This window comes from Triturus cristatus, chromosome 8, assembly GCF_964204655.1.
Source record: "Triturus cristatus chromosome 8, aTriCri1.1, whole genome shotgun sequence".
NCBI classification, from domain to species: Eukaryota; Metazoa; Chordata; class Amphibia; order Caudata; family Salamandridae; genus Triturus; species Triturus cristatus.
In genome coordinates this window covers 963,275,389-963,299,291 of record NC_140591.1, presented here as the reverse complement: position 1 = coordinate 963,299,291, position 23,903 = coordinate 963,275,389, and the positions used below count along the sequence as shown (strand labels likewise).

At 41.3% G+C, this 23,903-nt stretch overlaps 1 protein-coding gene across 5 annotated transcripts in view; it reads left to right on the top strand.

Moving 5' to 3' along the window:
• The window catches only part of CNKSR2 (connector enhancer of kinase suppressor of Ras 2), a 1,692,689-nt gene that overhangs the window by 1,203,124 nt on the left and 465,662 nt on the right, over positions 1-23,903 (top strand). For all 5 annotated transcript variants that reach the window (XM_085622481.1, XM_085622480.1, XM_085622479.1 and 2 more), the window contains one exon: positions 18,601-18,649. In XM_085622481.1, the coding sequence (XP_085478607.1) occupies positions 18,601-18,649 (49 nt within the window). The remainder of the gene's footprint in view (positions 1-18,600; positions 18,650-23,903) is intronic.

The following is a 23,903-nucleotide window of genomic DNA, read 5'->3' as shown; positions in this document are numbered from 1 at the left end:
CCTCTCCCAGGGGTCTCTCCCAAGCATTTTAGTTTTCAGTGTCAGCTCCTTCCTCCCATCCTGTCCAGGTTGTCCCATCAGTATTAGGATGGCCCATAAATCACACCTAACCTCCCTTTCTCTGTGGTTGTCCTGAGGGAATGCAAAAATCCCACCTGTTACCTAGTCAGACTTGTATTCAGAGGCAGGCACAGAATGGTTAAAGAAAGAAAATGGAGCAATCTCAAGTAGATGATGGTCGGAGTGCAAAACTTTTCAGACACTCACCCCCAGTCACAGATCTGGGTTGAATCCATCATCGCTCATTAGCTCACTTCGCAACCCCAGTTTGGACCCAGCCAGAAAGAAAATGCCAATTTTTTTTAAAAAGCATTCTCAGTCTAGGAACTTAAATTCCAACTTTACCATAAGCTGTGATTTTAAATTGTGAGTCCAGAGACATAAAACCTGAAAACTCCCCCTTCTCCCAATTGGAAATTACACTCATAAAATGTAATAAGGTAATCTGAATGTTAATCTACGGGAGAGATAGGCCTTGAAGTAGTGAAAAAAGGATCTAAGAGGTTTTCACTGCCTTGATATGTAAAACTTTAATGTACATGTCCGCATTTTCACATACACTGCACCTTCTCCTTTCGGCTGTCCAGGGCCTACCTTAGGGGTGTCATTTTTTTAGAAAGCAATGTTTGTGCCTGGTCGACATGGCAGTTTAAAACTGCACAAACATGTTCGGCAACTGCAAGCTTGAGGCATGTTTAAAAAGCTGCCTAGGTGGGTGTCACAATCAGTGTTGCATACCCACTAGTAGCAGGTAATTTACAGGCCCTTTGCACATGTAGTACACTTTACTAGGTACTTATAAGTACATTAAGTATGCCAATTGTGGATAAGCCAATGTTACCATGTTTTAAGTACAGTGCACATGTACTTTAGAACTGGTTAGCAGTGGTAAAGTGCCTAAAGTCCTAAAGCCAGCAAAAAGGAAGACAGCAAAACAGGAGGCCAGAACGAAAAAGTCAGGGGAAAGCACACCAAGGATGCCAGGTCTAACACAGGTCTAAACAGAGCCTGAAACTTTCATATCCTTAAACATTTTTTATTGGCCAATCATTCTTTAAGTCCACCTATCTCCAACAGATCATCAATTCTGTATTTTATAATAAAATGGTCACCAAAATGGCAGGTGCACCTTCGAGAACATGTTGGCTATCTTCAGTACCCAGAACCATAATGGCATCTCTAAAACAATGAACATTTGTGTACATGACACAGAAAATTGTACTGTTTCTTTCCTGAATCTCCTCTCTCTATTGTTCCAATGGAAGTACGACAAACGAGTTTTACATGAAACTTAGTGCCTTTTGCGTATTATCAGAATATTATGAAAGCACACTGTTAGACGAATAATCCACACTTATAACCATTACGGGAATAATTCCTATATTGTTTAGAAGGGGGGTAGGGCATGTAAGATTGTTATTAATGTCTATTGCAGTGATTGTAATTGTTAAAAATAACTTGACTGCTGCTATTTCCTCAAGACTCAGTTTAATAAAAGTATTTCTTAACTGCAAAACAATTTGAGGGCAAAATCAATAAGCTGCCTTGAAGTAGATGTTTCAGTTTACATATACACATGACTGCTTTCTAATTTCTAATCACCTGTTAATCCTTCCACGGACTACAGAGAGGGGTGGACTCCTAAGTCTAGATACTAACTTTAATGATGTTTCTAACTCCTTTTTTCATAAATGTCTAGATGTGTTGCTTAATATGCAACTGTTGAACACATTTGTGGAAATATTCGCATGTCCTTTGTTCTTTGTGATAGGGAAGTGTGCTTGTTTCCATGGGAACTTGGAAACCCTTAAATCGGATTTGCTCATTGTGGGCATGCAAGAATGATGTTATGTTACAGCATTTACCAAAAAAACAGAGCTGCGAAGATATTTTCATTAATTTGCTGGCAAATTTAAAGCTCACAAAAGACTAGATGAAATGTTTAAGCATACACCAGTGACATCTGATGAAGAATTATTTCAGTTTTAAATGTCTCTCGCAATTGCTTGGTCTTAAACTTTCATGAGACGCGATATTTTGTTCATCCTGTAGTTTCTGTAATTGCAACATCAGTAAGCCTTTAAATCCTTCGTTGGAAAACATTATGCCTGACTTGCGTCAACGCTTCTTTATTCTGCTTTCTTGTTCCCGTGTTACAGCAAAGAGGTGAAAGAGTGAAAATTAAATGATTCTGCAGCCACTTTAGCTCTGCAACAATTTGCGCATCTTTGCATTCATAATTTACCTAATTAATGTTATTGGCGTTTTTGGGCTGCAACAATTGACAATGAAAGGAACTGGGTTTTCAGGCATCTGGATGTTAATGCTCTAAAGCCAATCAAATTGGCTACAAAAGTGGTTCTTAACCTCTGGTCCTTAGACCCCTGGGAATCTACAGACCCATTAAGACCTCTAAACATTAGTTTCTGTCAATCATAAGCACTTTAACCTAATAATTAACCTATGAGGAAAATAGCTTAATCAAGCAATAATAATGCTTCTCTTGCTTTCCCAGTGTATTAATCAGAAAAGAGTAAACATCATATAAAACACACATAATAAAAGATCATAATAAAATAAAAAATTATACATAATAGTCCTTTTAAAATTCACAAAATCAAGCCAGCATAGAGCATTTTTAAAAAAACCTCAAGATCGTTTGGCATATAAAATGCAGTTCTACACTGTCGAAAACCATGGGCTCTTAAAATAGGTAACTAAAATCTGCATCAATAAAGATATTTTTATAAAAATAATCTTAAACATTGTAAAAATTTAAAGTTGACAGCTGGTTCTGGATGGAGCAGGTATGAATACTCATAGTCACTGTTTGCATTAAAACATCCTCCGACCTAAATTAGCAATTGGTTTCTGATTTAAAACATTTTTTAATTATTAAAGATTTTCAAAAAAACTGTATGCATTTACATACTTAGAGAGCCAATATTCTAACTGCTCATCGATCTGTGCACATCCTCCTAATGTGCTAAGTGACCTCAAGGCTTTATTTGCAGAAGTTTACATCTGAAAGTAATTTACAGGACACTGATTCTGGTGAATGGGTGAGTCTCATAGTCATTGTTCGTAAAAAGTCCAACAAAATTCGGTTGTGTGCCAATCTTCGCACGCTCAAAAGAAATATTGTGACTGATTGTCATCCATTGCCAAAGGTGCAGGAATTGTTGCCAACCTGTGTGAAGCCAGATTCTTTTCGCTCATGGACTTGCATTCTGCATATCATCAAATACCCTTGGCAGCAGAATTGCAAAACGTAACCACTTTTATCGCACTGTTTGGTACATTTAAATTGTTACGCTTGCCTTATGGTTTGGCATTTGAGGCAAGCGACTTACAGAACTTTATAGACACCATTTTGAATGGAATTGTGGGCGTTCAGGACTTTTAAGACGCTGTCTTAATTTTTGTTGAGGAACATAATTATGTTTTAGAGAAAGTTTTGTCAGTTTTCAAAAATGTTGGGATTACACTCCGGTATGACAAATGCAATTTTGTAGTGCAAGAACTGGAATATTTGGGGCATATTTCGGAGCACGGACCTGTGCCAAATTTGGAGGCCCCACTCTCCGACATTTCCAAAGCACATTGATGAACTGTATTTACAACAGTACAGCACACTACTGTGTTTTCCCTGGAGCTGGCACTAAAAGTAGCTGCCTAGCGACAACACAGGCACCCTTGCACCATAGTGCAAGGGTGACTGCATTGCAGGGAATGATTGTTTATGTGCAGGAAGGTGTCCCTTCCAGCACATAAAACATCGTTAATGGTGATTTGTTACTTCTATGTGTGCTGCAAAGTGCAGCACACATAGTAGTAGCAAATTCTAATTATTAAATGATGGTTTATGTGAAGAACGGGACACCTTCCAGCACATAAGTAAACATTCATGGCGTTTTGCTCTTTCTATGTGTACTGCAGAATACAGCACACATAGAGCAGCAATAACAGGGAGAAATAAATGTATTTCTCCGCGTATCACCATTCTAATGCCTGCTTTTGCATGGCGTTAGTTTTTGGCGCTGCTTCAGATGTACTCATTCTTGTAAATCTGGGTCAGGGTCAAAGAGCAATGGGTGTTGTGGTGGAACACCCACAGTAATTCCAGTTGCACTACATTTTCTCGCAAAAAAACTGCGTGAAAGGGTACCATATTTACAAAGCGGCATTAATCCACAAAAAGTGGCTTAACGCCACTTCAGAAATAGGAAGAAGGGCATTGGGCCACAGGAACATCATTAAAAGTGACATTCCTGTGCCACAATGCCCGTGTAAATATGCCCCATAGTACCACTGCTGAGGGGATCAAGCCTAGGTTTTCGTTAGTCAAAGCCATTCAGGAGGCCGAACTACCTAAGGATAAGGCTACCCTTTGGTCTTTCTTGAGTCTTAGTGAGAATTATTCCAGATTTATTGAAAGGTGTGCTTTTATTGTTCAAACACTATGAGCTCTGTTCAAGAAAGAAGTTACATTTTTTTGGGACAAAGATGTTGAAGTTTTTTTTTAGATGAAAAGTTTGATTACATCTGCACCTGCACTGTCTCAATTCTTGGCTAGTGATGAATGATAGTTGATGCCGGTCACATTGGATTAGGTGCAGTCTTCTCTCAATGGGCTGAGGGGGAAGAATGAACAGTGGCATTTGACTCCAGATCTTTTAAGCAAGCTGAATGTAATTACAATACCATTGAGAGAGAGAGGCTTTGGCGTGTTATTGCGTTGTGGAAACATTCAAGAGCTTTTGATGGGGAACTGAATTTGAAATTTGCACAGATCACATGCCTTTGGTGTACATTTTGAATGGTAGCGGTCTTGGAAAGGCTTTGTTTAAGGCTAGTAAGACATCTTTCATGCTTACAGGAATTCATGTTCAACATTAAATGTATTCTTGGCGGTAAGAACAGCAGGGTAGATTGGCTATCTAGAATGCCCTTGGGAACGGATTAAAATCCAGATAGTGATGTTGAGGTTGAATGTGTTGTGGCCTATTTTGATGACATGTTAAATGGCACAGAAATGGCTGATTGGTTGCAGACATTGAATTTGGATAGCATCTGGAAAATCCTGTCAAGTGTACCCCCCAAGCAAGGTATGAGGAAACGGTTGCTGCACTGATTGGCTTAAGTTCGAGACAATCAGTACATTTTTCATGCAATACTTAAATTGTGCAAAAGTGAACCCACAGCGTAAGAAAACCCCCCAACCAATATAACAAATAGAGCATGTTTTAATCATTAGAATGACACAAAAATTGCATAAATCCAAAATGTACAACCAGAGTTATGAATTCTTAAAGCTTGAATTAAAATTAGTACCAAAAAGCACAAAGGGCCAAACTTGGTTATCTACTCATGCTAAACCGGATCAAAGTCAAAGGTTAAGGCAGACAGCGATAGCTCACCAGTCAGTCACAGGGCCCTGGTTCTTACCGATGGAAAGTTTACTTTATGACTTAGAAAACATTTATGTGGAAAATGTATGGTCGTTGGGCAAGCTACAAGCAGTTCTCACAATGGTGGCTCTGTCAAACACGCTCCTCTTCCTCACAGGGCGCAATGGAAGGTGCTGGTGCTTCAGGTTCCAGGGCAGGTGGTCTTGGATTCCTGGGTGATGTCCCCTCACCAGGCAGAGAGACTAGCAGGTCTTATCCCCCAGTTCTAGTCACAGGCAGAAGTCTTGCAGAGCTTCTTCTGTTCGCACACCCCAACTGACGGCTTGACAGTTTATGGGGTTTCAATCTCCCTTTCTTATGGTCCATTTTCAGACACAAAATTTGATTTAGGGTCTGAGTCTTTGAAGTATATGTTGGCGGGCCTTTTGAATTGCCTACTCCTTTGTTCTCTCTTCCTCTTGAAATCTGTCTGTTACAGCAGGAATGACACCAAAGCTGATAGCCCCACAGCACAGGCCATAGGAGTGACTACAGTTCACAGCTGAATGTAGGGAACAGTGATATGTGTGTCAAAAGGTTAGCCCAGGGCTTTAGGGCTACTCCTTATGATTCTCTTATCAGCCCCATCTCCTTGTTGAGATGTGCCCAGGCCCCTTCCTTTTGACCTCTCTCTGAATTAAAGAGCGCCTTTAAAAGGTACAGGAAAGGCTGGCTCTCCCCTCTCCAGTGTGTCCCACCCGGCTAACAGGAATGCAGCAATACACAAATCCGTCTGAGAGGATTCCTTTACCTCCTCTTCTTGTTTCATCATGCAGACCTGGGTCTCACAAAATGGAACCCATACACTGCCATGTATTTAACCTTCACAGGAATGCATACACTCAGGTAGTTGGGTTAATTTTTAGGGTGGGAGGGTCGGACAGGTTTTAGAGCAGTGGAAGGGCCTGGGGTAGTTTAAGAGACAGCACGGGGGGCTTGGGGTAGTGTAGGGTTTTAGGCCTTCGGGCAGTGGGAGGGGAATGGGTAGTTGGGGTGGTATGTAGGGTTGGGAGGGGTCAGGAATGGTTTTAGGGCAGTGAAAGGGGTTAATGTAGTTTAGGGGACAGCGCAGGGGGGCGTGGTCAGGGTAATGTATTTTAGGGTGTAGGGTTTTAGGCCTTACGGCAGTGGAAGGGGAATGGGTAGTTGGTTAGTGTTTCGGGTGGGGGTCAGGGTAGGTTTTAGGGCAGTAGAAGGGGTTGGTGTAGTTTAAGGGATGACGTGAGGTGGGGTAGTGTAGGGTTTTAGGTCTTGGGGCAGTGGGAGGGGAATCAGTAGTTGGGGTAGTTTTTAGGGCTGGTGGGTCGCTGTAAATTTTAGAGCAGTGGAAGGGATTGGGGTAGTATAAGGGACAGTGCATGGGGCGGGGGTCTTTGTAGTGTCAGTTAGGGTGCAGGGTTTAAGGCTTAGGGCAATAGGAGGGGAATGGGTAATTGGGTTCGTTTTATGGGCGGGGGGTCGGGGTAGGTTTAAGGGCAGTCAAAGGGGTTGGGGTGGTTTAAGGGACAGTGGGAGGGGCAGGGGGTCAGGGTAGTGTAGGGTTTTAGGCCTTAGGGCATTGGGGGATAGGTAGTTGGGATAGTTTTTAGTGCTGGGGATCGGGTAGGGATTTGGGTAGTGGAAGGGATTGGGGTAGTTTAGGGGACAGTGCGGGCAGGGGTGGGAGGGAGGCGGGGTACTGGCGATAGCCACACATACCCTTTATCATTCATGCCTATACCATGAAATTGTAGGGTAAAGGCCTGCACGGTAAAGGAATGTGTGATTAAGACACATTTGTGTTTGGGCTGCGTGGTTGAAACACGTGTGGAAAACCAGTTGTGATTCTATCATACAACCCTGTACCACTCACCTACACCCAGTACATGCATTTGATATGCATGCACTGCACAGCACTACATCCTTCATGTACTGTACCACTCACAGACACACATACACCAAGCACATGCATTTAACATGCACACACTGCACAGCACTACATCCTTCATGTACTGTACCACTCACAGGCACACATACACCCAGCACATGCACTCAACATGCATGTACAGTACTGCATTATCCCTGTATTGTACCCTTTTTAGGACCACATACACTCAGCACAGATACATCCTTTGTGATGCACAGTACTCCACATGAATTCAATGTAGGCCAAGTGGTGAGTTAAGCACACAGCAGCTGAACTTTGAAAGAGTGAGCCTGTAGTCCTCACTCCAGTAACACAGTTCACTTCTATTGACCACTGCAGGGTGTTCTGCAATCCAGTTGGTACTTGCTTCCATTTTCTTCTGGTGAGAGCTCTGATTTCTCAAGATTACCTAGTGATTTGTAAATAAAATCTGGGTCTCATCCCAGTGTGTAGTCGCTCTCATTTATGAACATTCACTTACAGAGGAAAGTAGATGTGCTGAATTAATATATAATATACGCGTTTGTGTATTTTTGTGCATTGTTGTTGCAGTAAAGCTCATTGAAATGCCTTAGTGGTTCCTTTCTTCAAATTATGATTCAGTGGGGTCCACAGAAGTCAAAAGGTCAAGAACCGTTGAAATAGAATGCAGAGGACTATGGTCTCTAGCCTCATGAGAGGCAAGTAGGTTGGCAGAAAACTCAGTCTGCTTCAGAAAATCTCACTGGACACTGCAGTCAGATAGGTCCCTGGTTTTAGGGCAATCTGATTAGCTGTGGTTTGGAAATTACATGTCCAAAATACTAAGAGCCTAATAAGACTTGTGGTGGCATGGCAGCGGCAGTCCAGCCACCGCAGCCCCATTATGACTTGGATGGTGGACTGCCACCACTGCCAGGGAACCACATTCTCTGGAGATGGCGCAGGGGTCCAAGGCCGCGCTATGCTTTGCGGGACCGCCGTGGACCCACCAAGCATATTCCAAGTTTCCTCTCCACCATGGCTTTTCATGGGGGTTCCACCACCATGAAAACCGTGGTGGAGAGGAAACATATAGGACCTCGGGGCTCACGCCCTATGGATGCACACAGAGGGGCACAACATGTGCCCCCCCTGTGTGCATGCACTTGGGTTCCTGCACAGCATGGACATTCCCATTGCTGCACCGCCACCTTTGACCTCGGCACTTCAGCTGGAACTACCATGCCGACCGCCCGCCAGACCACTTTGAAGTTGCAATCTTGTGGGTGGGTGGTGGTGACGGCGCGGTGGTGGCATGCCATCCACCCCTACACTGCCAAAAGTCAGAATCAGGCCCTAAGTTGTAATCCACCCACATAACAGGCGCAATGATATCCAATGTGGAGTGTGCTAAGGTTGATATTTGCAGTCATCATGTGGCTCTGCTTCTCAAATTTCCCTTGTTTGTGTGATTTCCTCTAGGGACTTCTACAGATATTGCACTGACTAGCTTGCATTTCAATGTAACTCTGTCAGATTCGGGGTACAGTTCACCCAAGCTGACTCTCTCTCTATGGGGTTATCATGGAATTTAGAACCCTCACTAGTGCATCATGTCTTTGGCAGCAATCCACACCCAACTGACACACTGGGCGTTACACCCCTTGGTCTACCTTATGGCCATCCGATCTTACCCCCCTTTGAGAAGCTAGTACAGGCCTATGCTTGCTCAAAATGCCTAATATCCAACACTTACCTTGCGCTTCAACACTCCACGCTGGTGCGCACCTACACTTACCAATCCGCATGGCACAACACAACCCAGGAAGACATGACCCCCAAACAATGGGAGACCCTGTGGTGGGACCTACCTAAAACCTACCGTAGTCTCTCCGAGGAACAGCTTATAAAAAAAATTTCTCATTTTATTTTATGTCAGTCCATCACTCCACTATCTATCCAGATGCCTCCCCTCTGTGTTGGCGATGTCAAAAGACTGTGTGAGATTTTTGCCATATTTGGTGGTTTTGCAGAATAATCGCCACAAACTGGAAAAGGAGATATTGGAACATATTAAGGCAATAGTGGGATACCCACTTCCTCCCTCTTATCTCATGGTTATCCCGGGTGTTCGACCTCTGGGCTTAGCCGCAATAACCCATGCAGATTTGAAGTTTATTAGTTACTTTCTTCTAGCAGCACGTCAACTCATGGCAATCGTGTGGAAGCAGACAATCCCTCCTTCGATGGTGCAATGGCGTTCCCATATGTGGCACATCCTAGTGATGAAACAGCTGTCCCATAATTTAACTATGACAGAGACAAAATTTGAATGTGCTTGAAGGCCTTTGATTCAATATCTTACCAGTAGAAAATTCACCTGCTTCAACCTCACAAAGCTTAAAACACTGCATCTCTTCGAATGACACTGCTTTCAGTACCTTGCCTGATGCAACAAACAGTATTAGATCGACAGGAACACTACACCCTTTTCCACAGCGCGATAGCACCACCCCTACTTATCCCCCACCCCAGCCGTCAGCTGACCTTGACCTGTAATTCTTATGTTTGTTTCTTAGGTATTTGTTGTTAAAACAGCTCTCTCAGCTATGTGCTGTGTCCTATTGTGTCTTCAGGCACTGTATCATGACCACATCTGATATTACTTCCTCGCTACTTAGTCTTAGTCACAGACAAATATGCAGCTATTCTGCTATCCCCACAGGATTGTGCATTTGGCCTGAGTGCTGCTGTTTGCATCGTTGTATGCATGTTCTGCTAATTTGCTATATGATACTTAGAACTTGAGTAAAAGGTCAGCATTACGCATGCCTCTGTCCATGCTCTATCAAGCTCCTTCATAGGAGTGAGTTTGAACACCCTAAGCCTTCCCTTTTTTGAGAAGACTTGGACACTTGTGTTGGAATCCTAACATAAGATCCTAAGTGTTCTATTATTGCTATGTAATTGTCTAATTGAAGGCCCTTTCCTTTTCAACTGTACTGTTGTTTTGGAAACATTCAATCAACAGAACTTGAGTAAAAAAAGAAACGTAGGATTGGGCTGTTGTGCATAGGTGACCATAAGATAAAGTTTATTTCCTGTTGCCAAAAAAGAGAGGAGGATGCTCCCATTTTGTACTTGCCATATCATTCAAATCACTTCACCAATGCTATAAGTGACTTACTCTTACCTGGGAATGCATGAGTTGGTGTTTCAGTCCGCTTTAATGAGTGAATTAAAAACATGGCTAATACTTATTATTAATATATTTTGCTTACCATAAAGGGAGCATCCTATGGAGCATGTATGATGACAGGAGCTACATCTAGAGAAGGCACCGACAACCTTTTTACACATCTTGTTATATTTTAATCTATTTATATTTTGTTTTCAACAGTAATAACATAAATAACATGATGGGAAGTTGTGTAAATGCAAACTTCCCCCCTAATATTTAGTGTGGTGGAAGTAACCATTTTAGCAGTTCATCACTGAGCCCATACTTTTGTGAGTTGTCTGATGAACCTCAAGCCAAATTTTGAAAATGTATCTGTGAGCTTTCCCCAGGCATTATTATATGAGACCTAAATGCACTGCCATTGCAGTTTTTTGAAGGACCATAGCCTCAGCCTTTCTTGACCACTTAATGATGCAGCTAATTATTCTATTGATGTATTCAATTAGCTGGAGTAGCTCATCTTCTTACCATGCCACCACCATTTTGGAGAACCATCCTTCCTTAACTGTGGTATGAAAAGAAGAAAATGTTCACTACCTTTTGTAAAACCACTGAGTTGTAATGATTTGTTCTACACCCTAATAATCGACCATGCACTGCGTGGAATATACACGCCATAACTAATGGAGATTATTTTCAGGATTGCAGGGCATGAATAACTCACTACTATACTTATGCTTCAATCCCAAATGTCCCTCTGCTTGAGTTACAGAATGGAAATGCAGCTAAGTCCTTAGGTTGCATGACATACACTCACAGGTTCCCTTTGGTGAACCCAAAATGGGGATTTAACCTACAGTAAAGCATCACATACTGAAATTAGCCATGTTTCACTTCCAAATGATATGACTCTGATAGAAGCTGCAACCAGCACCCTCCAGTCAGATGCATGTACATGTACCTTAGGTTCCAAGGGCCACAGAGAATAGGTGGATATCCCTGATGTGAAATTCAGGACTGATCATAAACCACTAGAGATTCAAGGCATCCATTCAAATTTCGAAAACAAGATTTACAAAGTGGCTCTGGATGTTATGCTCTTTAGGACTGACCACCTTAAGTTAGCAGAGATGGTTGGTACATCTAAGTCTACTTTAGTTACAATGGGGCATGAAGTATGTATGTGTATGTTACTTCTATAGAACAAACCTAGCCAAAAAGCACGCTACATGTTCAAAGGCTAGCATAAAGTCAGCAATAAATAGGAAATGTGAAGTGATGGAACTCTGCACAAACACGGTGACCAAGCAACAAAGGGTACTCATGTTCATGCTCTGTCCGGTGATCCAAGGTTTCTGGCTAAATGTGAGCAACACAATTTTCTCTATACTTGGCGAAGCACCCCAGGTAAGTGAATTGTTGGTCTTTTTTGGACTCACAAATAATCATGTGTCTTTGTTAAAAAATACAAAAAAACATATTTTACTTAATACTACTTGCACGCAGGGAAATCTGCAAAAATTGGGTTAAGGCTAACCCCCCTAGGAAAATAGAATGTCTGGCTTCAATAAAATACACTAATATGCTAGATAGAACACATAAATGTAAGCAAAACACGTTTTGGCTTCCTTATGAGGAATGGGCACAGTCACCAATCAATTGAGTCCACATTGCCAAATACTCTGGTGGTTGCCGACTGGGCGGACTAGGCACCAATGGTTGAGTACAGATGGCAAGGTGTAGAGTGTACCACTCCAGGTCTCTAAAAGATCACTAGAGGCGCCTCCGGGAAGTGATCTAGGTTCTAACTCCTGTACACCTGGGCAATGAGGACTTAAAAAAAAAAAAGAAAGGGTTGGCGATTCAGAATATCATGCAAAAGACATCAATAGTTCAACAAAAAGATGACCGTCCACAGATAATGGTCACAGTGAACTTAATGTAAAAATAATGAATAGGCTAACTCCTTTCTGCCACACTGGTTCTAAGATATTTTGATGTGTCAATTTTGCCCTATACAAATGAATGGTAAGGTACAGCTGATTGGAGTTGTGCATGATTATTCTCTTGGGCGTATGTTTAATTTCACATTGCTATTACTGTTTATTGAATTAGTCTTTTCTTTTTAGCTGTACACATACATTTACACAATTTTTACCCTCATGGAATTTGTTTGCCTCTTGGGTGCTTACAGTACTATTTTATGTGTCATTTATCACAACATAGTATTGAACTTGTTGTATATGTTAGCTTGTGACACCTCACATATTGGGTCAGTAGTATGTTTGGAACTTGCCCTGCCACTATCTGGGGTGGGGGAGGGTTGGGGAGGATGTTTAGGTTGTTTTCTGAAATATTAGTCCACTGAAGAACACTTTCATTTCCATCTTGTGTCTTCTGGGCTCCAAATTCTGTTACGGCTTCAAAGCCTCAAACACTGGGATGATGGGGGCTGAAAATGGGTGGGATGTGTGGTTGCAATAAACTCAGTCAATTTGGAATTTAAATTGTCTTTGCGGCAAAATCAAGGAAGGCCTGGTCATGGAATTCACTTTAGGCATAAACCTAAATTAGTACAATTTCAGGAATCACACTGACTTGGCACTATATGTAAAAATATCCACTTTTAGAGCATGCAGGATTCATGAGAAAGTCTTTGGGGTAGCAACATGTGCACATAAAATAATTCAGTTAACTATTTCAGGAAAGAGTTGGACCCTGATGGTCAGTATGCCATGGTCAGCAGTTAGTGGATTTATGGGAGGGTGGCAATATCATGTTTATATGTGCCATCTAGATTGCAGGCAAAATTATTAAAGTTGATAGGATGCCTTTTGGATACGCTGACGGAAGAAGCTTTAGTTACGCTGACGGAAGAAGACACAAATATTGGAGAAAAGTTCAACAATGTTATTAATGCAAGGTGGGATGGATCCGGATTTTGTGATGAGTTTGATTTTGACACAACTGGATTTGCTACATTTCCAAGCGTTAATGACCTGTTGATGCTTGGAGAGAGATACACATGATGGAGAGACAATGCTCTTTCTATACTGTAGCTTAATCTTTGTACTGCAGGCTAAAATACTTATTCACATCCACTAATGGCGGAGTACCAATGACAAATACCATTTGACCCAAGAGGAATATCTGATCACTTCTCTATGATTATGGCCAAATGAAAACAAACTAGGGTGGCAATGTGGCAGTTGAATGCACATTAACTTCAGAAAGTGGTTGTCTGCTTGAAGAAAATCATTCATGATTTTTAAGAAAATTAGGATCCAATCGACTCATTGTAATCCTGTGCAAAGCTTACACAACAGTTATCCAAGGCCAAGTTGTGTCTGTGACTGCCCATCAGCACATGAACAAACCCAGTGGTTCAAGGGCTTATAGAGGCTCTTAGGGCTGGAAATTATACCATTTAGGTGATATCCCCTACACACTGCTGTGCTCTGGATAGGCTGTGAACAGACTGCATGGAACTAGTGGCTGATGTTGCCAGATAACTTTATCCAGGGAAACATAATAGGATGTCTAACAGGGAAAAAAGCCAGGTAAGATCATAGACTGGTTAAATAGCCATGTGTGGGCCAGCAGATGGATATGTTTAATTACAGATTGAAAGGGTAAAATAATAAGTGAGAGTGGAGGAAAAAAGGTAGCATTTTTTTATTATTATTTTAGACTGTACCACTCAAGGGTCAAATTAGTGAATCAGAACTAGAGGTTTTCAGCGGGGTATCCCTTTTGGATTTCAGATATTGACGTCCCTGTGCTGGAAAACAATATGCCAGAGGAGGTGATAGCTGTGACCATCAGTGGGTTAAAGATAGCACAGGTTTTTGGACCTAATGTTCCACCTCTGGCGACTACAAGAGTCTCACTAAGCCTGTGTTGTGCCCAGAGTTACTATCAAAATACACAAGTGGAAGATTGCATGGTTCTTTGTCCAATGAGATGAGGCATATGAGACTTGACACAATTGCCCACTCTCGCTGCCTAACGTAGAGACCAAGATTCTAATGAGAGTGCTTCCAAACTGACTGCTTTCAATCTCTGCTAAACTAATGCAGCGGGATCATTTTGTTTCCAAACCATACATATCCACCAGATAAAAGTTACATCAGTTGCACTACTACTTGTAGGAAGTTGCTAAGCTGGAAAGGCCTCTGACAGTTTGGTCTTCAGACGTGATTAAGGCATTTGTCTTGTTAGAAAGGTACTATTTTTTGGGACTTCTTCACACGGCGGGAATGAGTCCAATTTTTTATTATGGGTTGCACTGATTTATGAAAAGCTTACTGTGGGAGTTGAGGTTAATAGTAAAGTGCTGAGTGTCTGGATTGGAACATGTGTCACAACAGCTTTGCCACTCACCCCCCTTCTTTTCACATGACAATTGAAGCCTTAGCTTGTTGGGTAAGGGATGATTTGAAATTCAGTGGCTTTGGGTAGGGAGATGCTGTAAGTAGCAACTCCTTTTCTGAAAAACATCTACCATCAAGTTTGCTGACATTGTGAACTAAAGACCAACTTCCAAAACAATGTTCCCTTTGCAGAATACTCAAGAAAAAGTACCGAAACAAATTTAGGTATACTGAGAAACCCATGATTATCGACTCCTTTTGTGATCACTGTTACGGCTAAGTAGAATGACCCACATTTCTGATGAAGGTGAATACAGCAGACGCACTTCTGTGTGCTCTAATTTAAATCTTGGATGCAAACAGCTTGGGCAGACCTATTTTTACAATACACATCCATTTGGCTTAGGCAGACCCTTTCTCATGGCTGGATGGATTTGTTATGTATCTACGTTTTCTCCCCTTGCTTCAGTAGCTTACCTTCTTATTCTTGTGTTTGTCCTGCCCAAGGGTATTTAGGTCTCATGGTGTTTTGATAGATTAACTTGCATTCTTTCATTACTTATGTTGTTTAGATTCAGGGAACTACTTTTTAGGTCGAGCATTCAAGACCTCTTGTATATACTTTAGTGTATACTTTAGTATAAATACTTACATGTGTATGTACTTTGTGGACTCAGGAGATTAGCCCTAGGACTTGTCTGCTTCCGCTTAGGGACTTTTTTCTTTTCAACTGCCTCTATTTAACTGTCTTGATAGAAAACAACCAGCAGAGGTTAGTAAAATACCAGAATCACTTTAGCATTCTCTAGATTTTAGTCCATAGAAATTGTCTTCCACAAGCACCCATAGACAACAATATTTTTTTCAAATATTGTACTTTCAATGATATGACCACTGAAGGCCCTTCTTTTGTATTAAAAACAGAGCTTTGGACTATACCATTTCCAGCTGAAAGGCAATATTTCTCTCCATGTGTTCCCATACCTGGCGTGTCACGCAGTTTGGTGCTTACTTTCCCTCAATGTTAAAGCACAGTAGAAGTTTCAGTGCCCAGGCTAATGTGCTCCATAGCTAAATACATATAAGCTCTCAAAGGCGAGACCGAATGCATTGCAAATGCTTGTTTCTTTAGCGTTAGGTACTCCAGGGGAATGCATGTGTTTTCCTGCTCTCTACCCCGTGCTGTTTCCCGCTTTGGTTTGCCTACTAACCTTCCTCTCTGTGTTGCTTTCTTCGTGCCTCCACCAGCTCATCCTTGTTTTTTTGTGCTGTTTTAATAATGGAAATAGAGTCAAACCTGTCCTTTAAATAGATTTGTTTTCTTTGATTAAACCTACTTCAAGATGGCCCCCACTGATGCGCTTGCACCCACAAAGCCTAGCTGACCAAAAAATGCATTGGCAACACCAAATCGTTTCACTGCGAGATATTTTGACTTTGACAATGTTTGTTGTTATTTTCTTTTTAGTATCATATTGTGTGATAAAGGCACAAAGGGGCATCAGCGTATCTAACTATGTGCTCAGACATTTTCATATGACTCATAACCACAGTTTATATCGAAAACATTTGACTGGAGATTGCATGTAAAATTAACATTGACATAACTGGAGCTTATAAAATGGTGTTAAGGTGAGAGAACCTATCATAATCAAGCTTTTTTCGAAACGAGTTTTCTGACGGTATTACACAAGCTTGCATAACTTACACTCCAACTTTAAGCAGCATCCCGGAGGGGTACAATTTGAATCTGCCAGGTGGCGCTATTGTTCTCCTTTACAGAAAGAATAAAGGTTGCTTTTCCTCTGTGTTATGAAGTAAGCAAAGTGTGATGTTGCTATTCAGCACAGGTATACCTTGCACCCTCGTACTATACGAAAGGGGCATAATTGGGCAAGTAGCAACATTTATAGCAAGTACTTTATAAAACAAAGTCATAAATCAGTCATGCAATTAGTTACTGATATTTGTAGTCTTTAATTTATACAAAGAGTTGCAACATGTCCTATAATCCAGCCACATGCTGGCAAATGTCTCAGAAGAAAGTTCGGCTCTCCAAAGATCCTTATGAAACCAGCAAGTCGTAAATGTGAATGCAGGCAGAGATGGAATCTATTTTGAGAAGTCCATACAATTAACACCATTTCATTGGATAATGAGATAGCTTGTTCATTAGAATCACAAAAATCTAATTCTGTGTAATAGTCCCACTTAAACAAAAAACAAAACTTTATTGTTACTGTTTTTAAAAATGACCTGATGTTATACTCCCACGAACATGCTGGCAATGATGGCCTGGGATTAAATTATGTATATGTATCACCAACCTTAGATTATATATATAAATGTTGAATAGAGTGCCACCTACTGTACAATGCAAGGATATTGCAATTTACAGAGCAGGTCTGACACTATAAAGAGAAAGGAGAACAAACACTCATGCCCCTTGAGAAGCAACAGATCTCAAGGTGAATTGCAACATCAATGTATGTAAATTATGGAGCATTTTAATTATTGTAGAATCTGTTCACACCAACAGACAAATGCTGGCACTATGATATTTCCCCAATCCTTTAAATTCTTCGTGTGATCCTCCTTTTTATGAAAGAGACACTTTGATTGCAGGTATACGAAATGCACACGAATGTTGAAATAAGAGAACATGCTAATATAATTTGTAGGCCTGGGCTAAATTTCCGTTCCGCTTGACATTTTCGCGTTCCGCGGAGAGCGCGAAAATGTCAAAATTTCCGCATTCCGCAGCTTAGCGATAATTTGTTTCTTGCTCGCGCTGTAAAATAATACATTCTCGCGCGCACGCGATCGCCTTACCTGAATCCCCGCGTTCGCCGACAAGTTTTCCCGATCCGGTCGCGTTCTCCACGAGATGTTGGATTGTTGGTAGCCATTTGCGCTGTCTCGTGACAGTTCGCGCCCGCAGTAATGTCATTGGTCGCGCGATCACGTCTTTCTTCTCGCGATCATGCACCGCGAGAAGAGTGAAAACAAGATGGCCGCGCCCGCGAGCAACCGCATTGGTAAGTTGGCGAGCCGCGACCACGCAGAAAATACCGCGAACGGGCGGGAAAAAAACTTCTGCATCTTCGCGATATTTCTGCGTGTTTGCAGGGATTTTTAACATTTTTGCGATAATTTGCGAAAGTCACTTTTGCAAATTCCGCCCACCCCTAATAATTTGGTCATTTTTTGTGTAAACATAATTTAATAAGTCACCTTCAAATGTGCTTGTGGGTTATAATGTGAAACCTGCTGATGTAAATCTGTCTCATTGCAATGGAACTAAAAAGCTAGGCATAAATCTGGTTGTAAAACTATATTTATAATTCTGTTGAGTGAATCACAACTGAACTGTAACACAACATTAGTAATATACTTTTCTTGTTGCAGGTTACGAATGGTGTCCTAAAATGTCTGTATTATGAAAATCCGATACAGGTTTTATACAAATATTGCAGATCCTCATGTTCTATATTTCCTATTACAAGGCTCTTTATTTTATAACCGTGTATCTCTTTGCTGGCGTGTAGAACACATTCAAGTGTGCCATGGCATTTTGATACATTAGACCCAAAGAGAAGTAATGAGAGTACTAGAAGATATACAACTATTACTAAGTATTTGTTTATTTTCCTTTCTTGTTTCTTGCAGACGTTTCAGCAATCTTCACTGCAGCACAAATCTAAAAAAAGGAACAAAGGTAAATAAAAATATATACATCCCTCGAGAGATTCGCTGACAAAATAACGAATTTCATTCAACTGTATAGCTTGTCTGAACGTCCTGACTTTAATTGGTAACTTTGACCATCGCAACTGTAGCTGAAATATGTTATTTTCCAGTCACTGTGCTTTAATCTTTTACTGAATATTACCTTTACTATATGAGGTTTGTTTTCTATTGCATAAAGCTGCTGGACTCGTAACTTAAATAACAATTTCTAGCAACATGTTCATATTATTTTTCGATATCAAAATGTATGTTGCTTATCGTTTTCTGTCATGACGTTTGATACATGACTCTCACAAATTGACTATTAAATTTTAATCATGGAAGTTCAAGTATATTATAATGGTTAAACAGTATGCGCGTGGCATGCTAGCTCACCCAGCCCAACCCGGATACACAAATCACACACCCAGTGGAGAAGCACCTTGCAACTGTTCTTCGACCTGTTGTGAAAGGTGTCACAGGCCTTAGATTTGGCAGTGGTCTCCATGTCTAATAATTCTGGCCTGCGGGTTGGGAGAGAAGTGTGCAATCAAGGAGTCCAGGCCCACTCTGTCCTGAAATGTGGTAAACTCAAAATTAGAAGTTAGTGCTAATTTAGAGCAGCTTGGTAATGCAAAATGTGGAAAGCATTGGCATTACTATCCTACTCACTGATGAAGTGGAACGCTATAATTATGCATCAGGTCACAAAACCTTAACATGTTATGTCTGTGCTGTTTGTACCTGGTGTCTATTTTTAGATCATTACATTTTGCGTCTTTTCATTTCTAAAGAGAACCCAAACCCCAATCCTCTCTTAAAGCCAAAATATTTATTCTGTTAAATGGGCATATGTAAGATAATAATCGGGGTATTAGTTGTGGAGGGTGAATACCGACCTCAAGTAATAAGCACAATCCTTGTCAGGGCGAACCCTTAAAGTCCCTAAATTAGCATGATGTCAATCCCCTAGTTGCTATGGCACAGCAGACAGGTTTAACTTAGAGGCAATGTGTAAAGTATTTCTGCAGTCCCAAAACGGTAATAAAGTCAAAACACAACACACAGAAAAATCCCGAACCAATAAAAAAAAAATCAGGTACATTTCAATAAATAGGATGACACCAAAATGACAAAAATCCAATGACGAAAACTGGAGTTGTACAATTTAAAAGTTTTAGTAGAAACATTAGGCCAAAAAGCATTATGCACCAACCACGGCTATCAGGCTGTGCTTGATGGTTACCTACGAGAAAGTTAAGGCAAACTGCTATGAAGAACAGGTCAGATACAGCAACCAGATTCGACTCAGTCGAAGGTTTTACCTTCAGACTTTGTCTCTCAAATGGAAGTCAAAAATCCTCAGTGGGGCAAGGCAGCAGGCTGTGCCCAAAGAGGGCTCCGCTTCGTCAGAAAGCCTCTGAACAATGTATTGGTGAAGCTGTAGGGTTTTGATGGGAAAGCTCTGTGCAGGAGAAATTAGAATTTCATGCCCATATAACGTCCTTTGCCAGCTTGATACTTTTCGCTCCTTCATCCGGGGAAGATTTCCACCCTTAGATTCAGTCACATTTTTGGAACTCTGATTCTTTAAGCGGGGCAAGGCTGCAGACTGTAGCTGAAAAAAAGCCTCACAAAGCAGGATACCTTCTCCAAGAGCTCCTGCTGAATCAAATTTGCTGAAGTGGAAAAGCTCAGAGCAGGAGCAACCAGCATCTTTGGCCTAGTAGCAACCCACCTTTTTCAGATTGGCTTGGCAAGTTGGTCCTGCACTTCCAGACGTCATTGGAACTAAAATGATTCAAAGCCCCAGGTTTCACGAAATGTTAGGTTGAGTACACCTTAATACCAGCCAAGAGTCCAGGACTTTGGGGACAGCACTTCTTGGTGGTCAAATTTCACTCCAGCAGAGGCCAGCAGCAGGGTCTAAAGCAGGTCCAGTTGGAAATGGTCTGCTGGGCAGTTGCAGGAAAGGAATCTTGTACATGTTGTGTCCCTGTAGCTAGAATAGCAGTCAGCTTTATGACCCTGGGGGCCACCTCTTTGTCCTAGGTACAAAAGGGAGAGCAGGTCCAGTGTTCTAGATCACAGACAGCAGGGTCAGTCCTCTTCAGTTGTTCCACAGGTCCAGAACCTTTTGGGGTGGCACAGTGGGTGCCACATTTATACTTGGAAGCAGCCTGTGGGTAGGAGTGACCCCTGGCCTCTCCTTAATCATTAGGGTAACATTTCCAAGGAGCAACTCACCCACCTTTGCATTTTCCTCATCAGCCCTACTGAAAACAATCCAAAAAAAGCCTCTCTCTGCCTAAATCCAAGATTGCAAAACCCTTCTCCCCTTGAGCAGAGCCTGTGACAACCACAGAGATGTGACCAAACTACTGAGCAACCCCTTCTCTGTCATTACTCTAAACCATGGGGTAGCTTATCTCCCACTGAGATTGGTGCCTTCCTGAACGGGGAACAACAAAGGGTTAGCATAGTAAAGTACATCGTTTATAGAGTCAGCATAAACAGTCAAGGCAATAAAAATGGGGGTACAGTATTCAAGAGATGGTCATTTCTCACAGCACATATTTGTCAGTTGCTTTGACGTGATCAAGCTCTTTATCACAAAAACTACAACTTTGAAACCATGAGCATCAAATCATGCTCATATTACACAATAATTATTAATTTGTCAACTTTACATGGATCATACATTCAGTAATTCAATTTTCTGTGTAAAGATTGGACTAACAACACCCTAGCATCAACATCATTGTGTCTAGTATCAGGTACAATTTTACAACCATTTACACCTTGATATAATAAATTGCACTTAAAATGCCTAAACAGTTTTTTTGCACTTATTTTTGGCACATTGTTTACTTTTTTGCACCCCCATGCTAAAACTTGAGCTAAAAATCTGAAGTGATGTCAGTTATAGTAATAGCAGATAAGCATTATTTTTATTGCAGTATGTTGTTGGCATAGAAAATACCGCATGTTGATGTTGTGGAGGTTATTTTTCACATTCTGACAAACCAAAACCTGATGCAGCTGTGTTTTGTCAGCAGAATTGTTGTCAAAATCAGTAATAGCAATTGAAGACCTCACTAAGATGGAGACTACAAAACACCGGAAAACAGATATATTTTTTTGGATTCAGAAATCTTTCTTTCTTTCATGTGCGTTGTGCAGCAAAAAATATTCATTTATCAAGGGCATATGTGTGTACACATCTGTAGATGTGCACCACAGGAACGCATACAGCAGGCAAACGCATGTGCCCAGAATATACTTGAAATGTTCTTTCTTTTTTTAAAATACACTGGCCTGTTACCAATTGCTACTTCATCGCTCAGTATTCAAAATGTATGTGAATAATGGTTAATTACAATAAATACTCTGTGGTTACTGCAGTCTGGGATGAACTCCCAATAAACCCTTGCATACTGTACACTGGAAGTCTATATGAGAGCTGTAGTAAATTTGCATATTCTGCAAAATCAATATGGATACTTCATGCTTTTCTATAACATACTTTTGCAGATATTAGGACTGTGTACACTGTTACACTGCTATTCAGTGCCACAGTGCATGTGCTCTGGACCTAAAATGGTATTGGCAAAATTGATTTCACCTAATCTTTGTATTTCATTTTCTTGTAAGGCCATAGAAGAAGGTCCAGAGAATGCACCTGTTTCATGGGAGTAAAATGTTATGCATGTGCTACAGTGTGTATTTACTCCCCCCACATATATGACAAACATATATGACTGCCAGAACAATCACTATGCTACAGTTGGGCCTCAGTTTCAAGGTATCGCAGTCACACATTGCAAAAAAAAAGTGCATTTTAAATGTACAAAAGCCAATTTATATACATTAATAGGTCACCTCTAAAGTGTGCCTTGTAAGCCCATAAGGCAGAGTACCTAACATATAAAGATGTGGCAAATTCTATATTCAAAATGTGTATCCTATGAGTAACTGGAGCTCTAAAAGTTATTTAGTTATTTTCCATTGCACAGGCACCGGTGTGAATTGCATACAGGATTCTGCACCTCTTCCTGGGAAAATGCTACAAAAGTCATTCAAAGTTACTTTTCACTTAATTTTCAAGATCTGAAGAAAGGAATCATCCCCCTTGAAGCTGTCCTGACCCGACAGCAAATGAAGGACTCCACGACCACCCCCCCCAGAATCCACCGCCATGCCTGCAAACTCTACCCCCACCATCCAAATCCACGCAATACATTTTCCTCTTTACATAAGTGCCACCGAGTGGCATTTCCAACCCCCTGTGCTAACAAGAGATCGAGAGAAAAAAAAAAAAGAGAGAACAAAAACATCAAGAGAGACATTACATTATAATATTCAAGGATTAGGAGTGATTTGCCAATTGGCAAGCGCTTTTTTAGCCTCCTGTTCACTTAAGAAAAAGTATGAGCGACCATCTTTAATCACTTTGAGCCGGGCAGGCTCCTGCAGAAAGACCTGAGAGCAAACAGACTTAAATGAGTCCATAAACTGACGAAACTGCCATCTTTTTTCCATAGATGATTTACACAAATCAGATCTCACAAAGATTGACATAGAGTCAACTTGGACAGGAGCCGTTGGTCGGGCTTTAAAGAAAATAGCCTGGTGGAGTAGAAAGTTACCCAAAAATACCAGAATGGGCCTAGAGAATTTTTGTTTTGGCTTGAGAGTTTGATGATAGGAATAATGGGAGGCGATGTGCTCTTTGAACCTGCTTGTCCATATCCCAATCCCCCAAGTCCGGGAAAGATTTCTGTAATAAGTCCACAACAAATGCACGAGGGTCAGAGCCTTCCCTCCCTTCCGGTACCCCAAAAATCCTCAGGTTATGTCGCCGCTGTCTATTTTCAAGATCGTCGATCTTTAGCTGCATAGAGACCAGCTGTGACTCCTGCGTGGTTACTAACTTGATAGTTTGAGTATTGACTTCCTCCATGTCTGCCACTCGATGTTGCAGCTCAGTAACGTCCACTGTTAAATGATGAACCTTGGTAGTGACCTCAGATAGAGCCTTTTTAATTTCAATACAGTCCGCCCTTGCCTGTTGATAATATGCTTGTGCTTCCGCTCTCTGGGTATTTAGAGCCTGCAAGATATTAAAGAGAGAGGGCTCATCACCCCCACCATGCCTTCCGTCCAGATGATTCTGCTCTGAAGTATGACAACAGAGTTTCTACAATGACCTGAGGACCATAGGGGGAGGGAGAGGCGAGAGA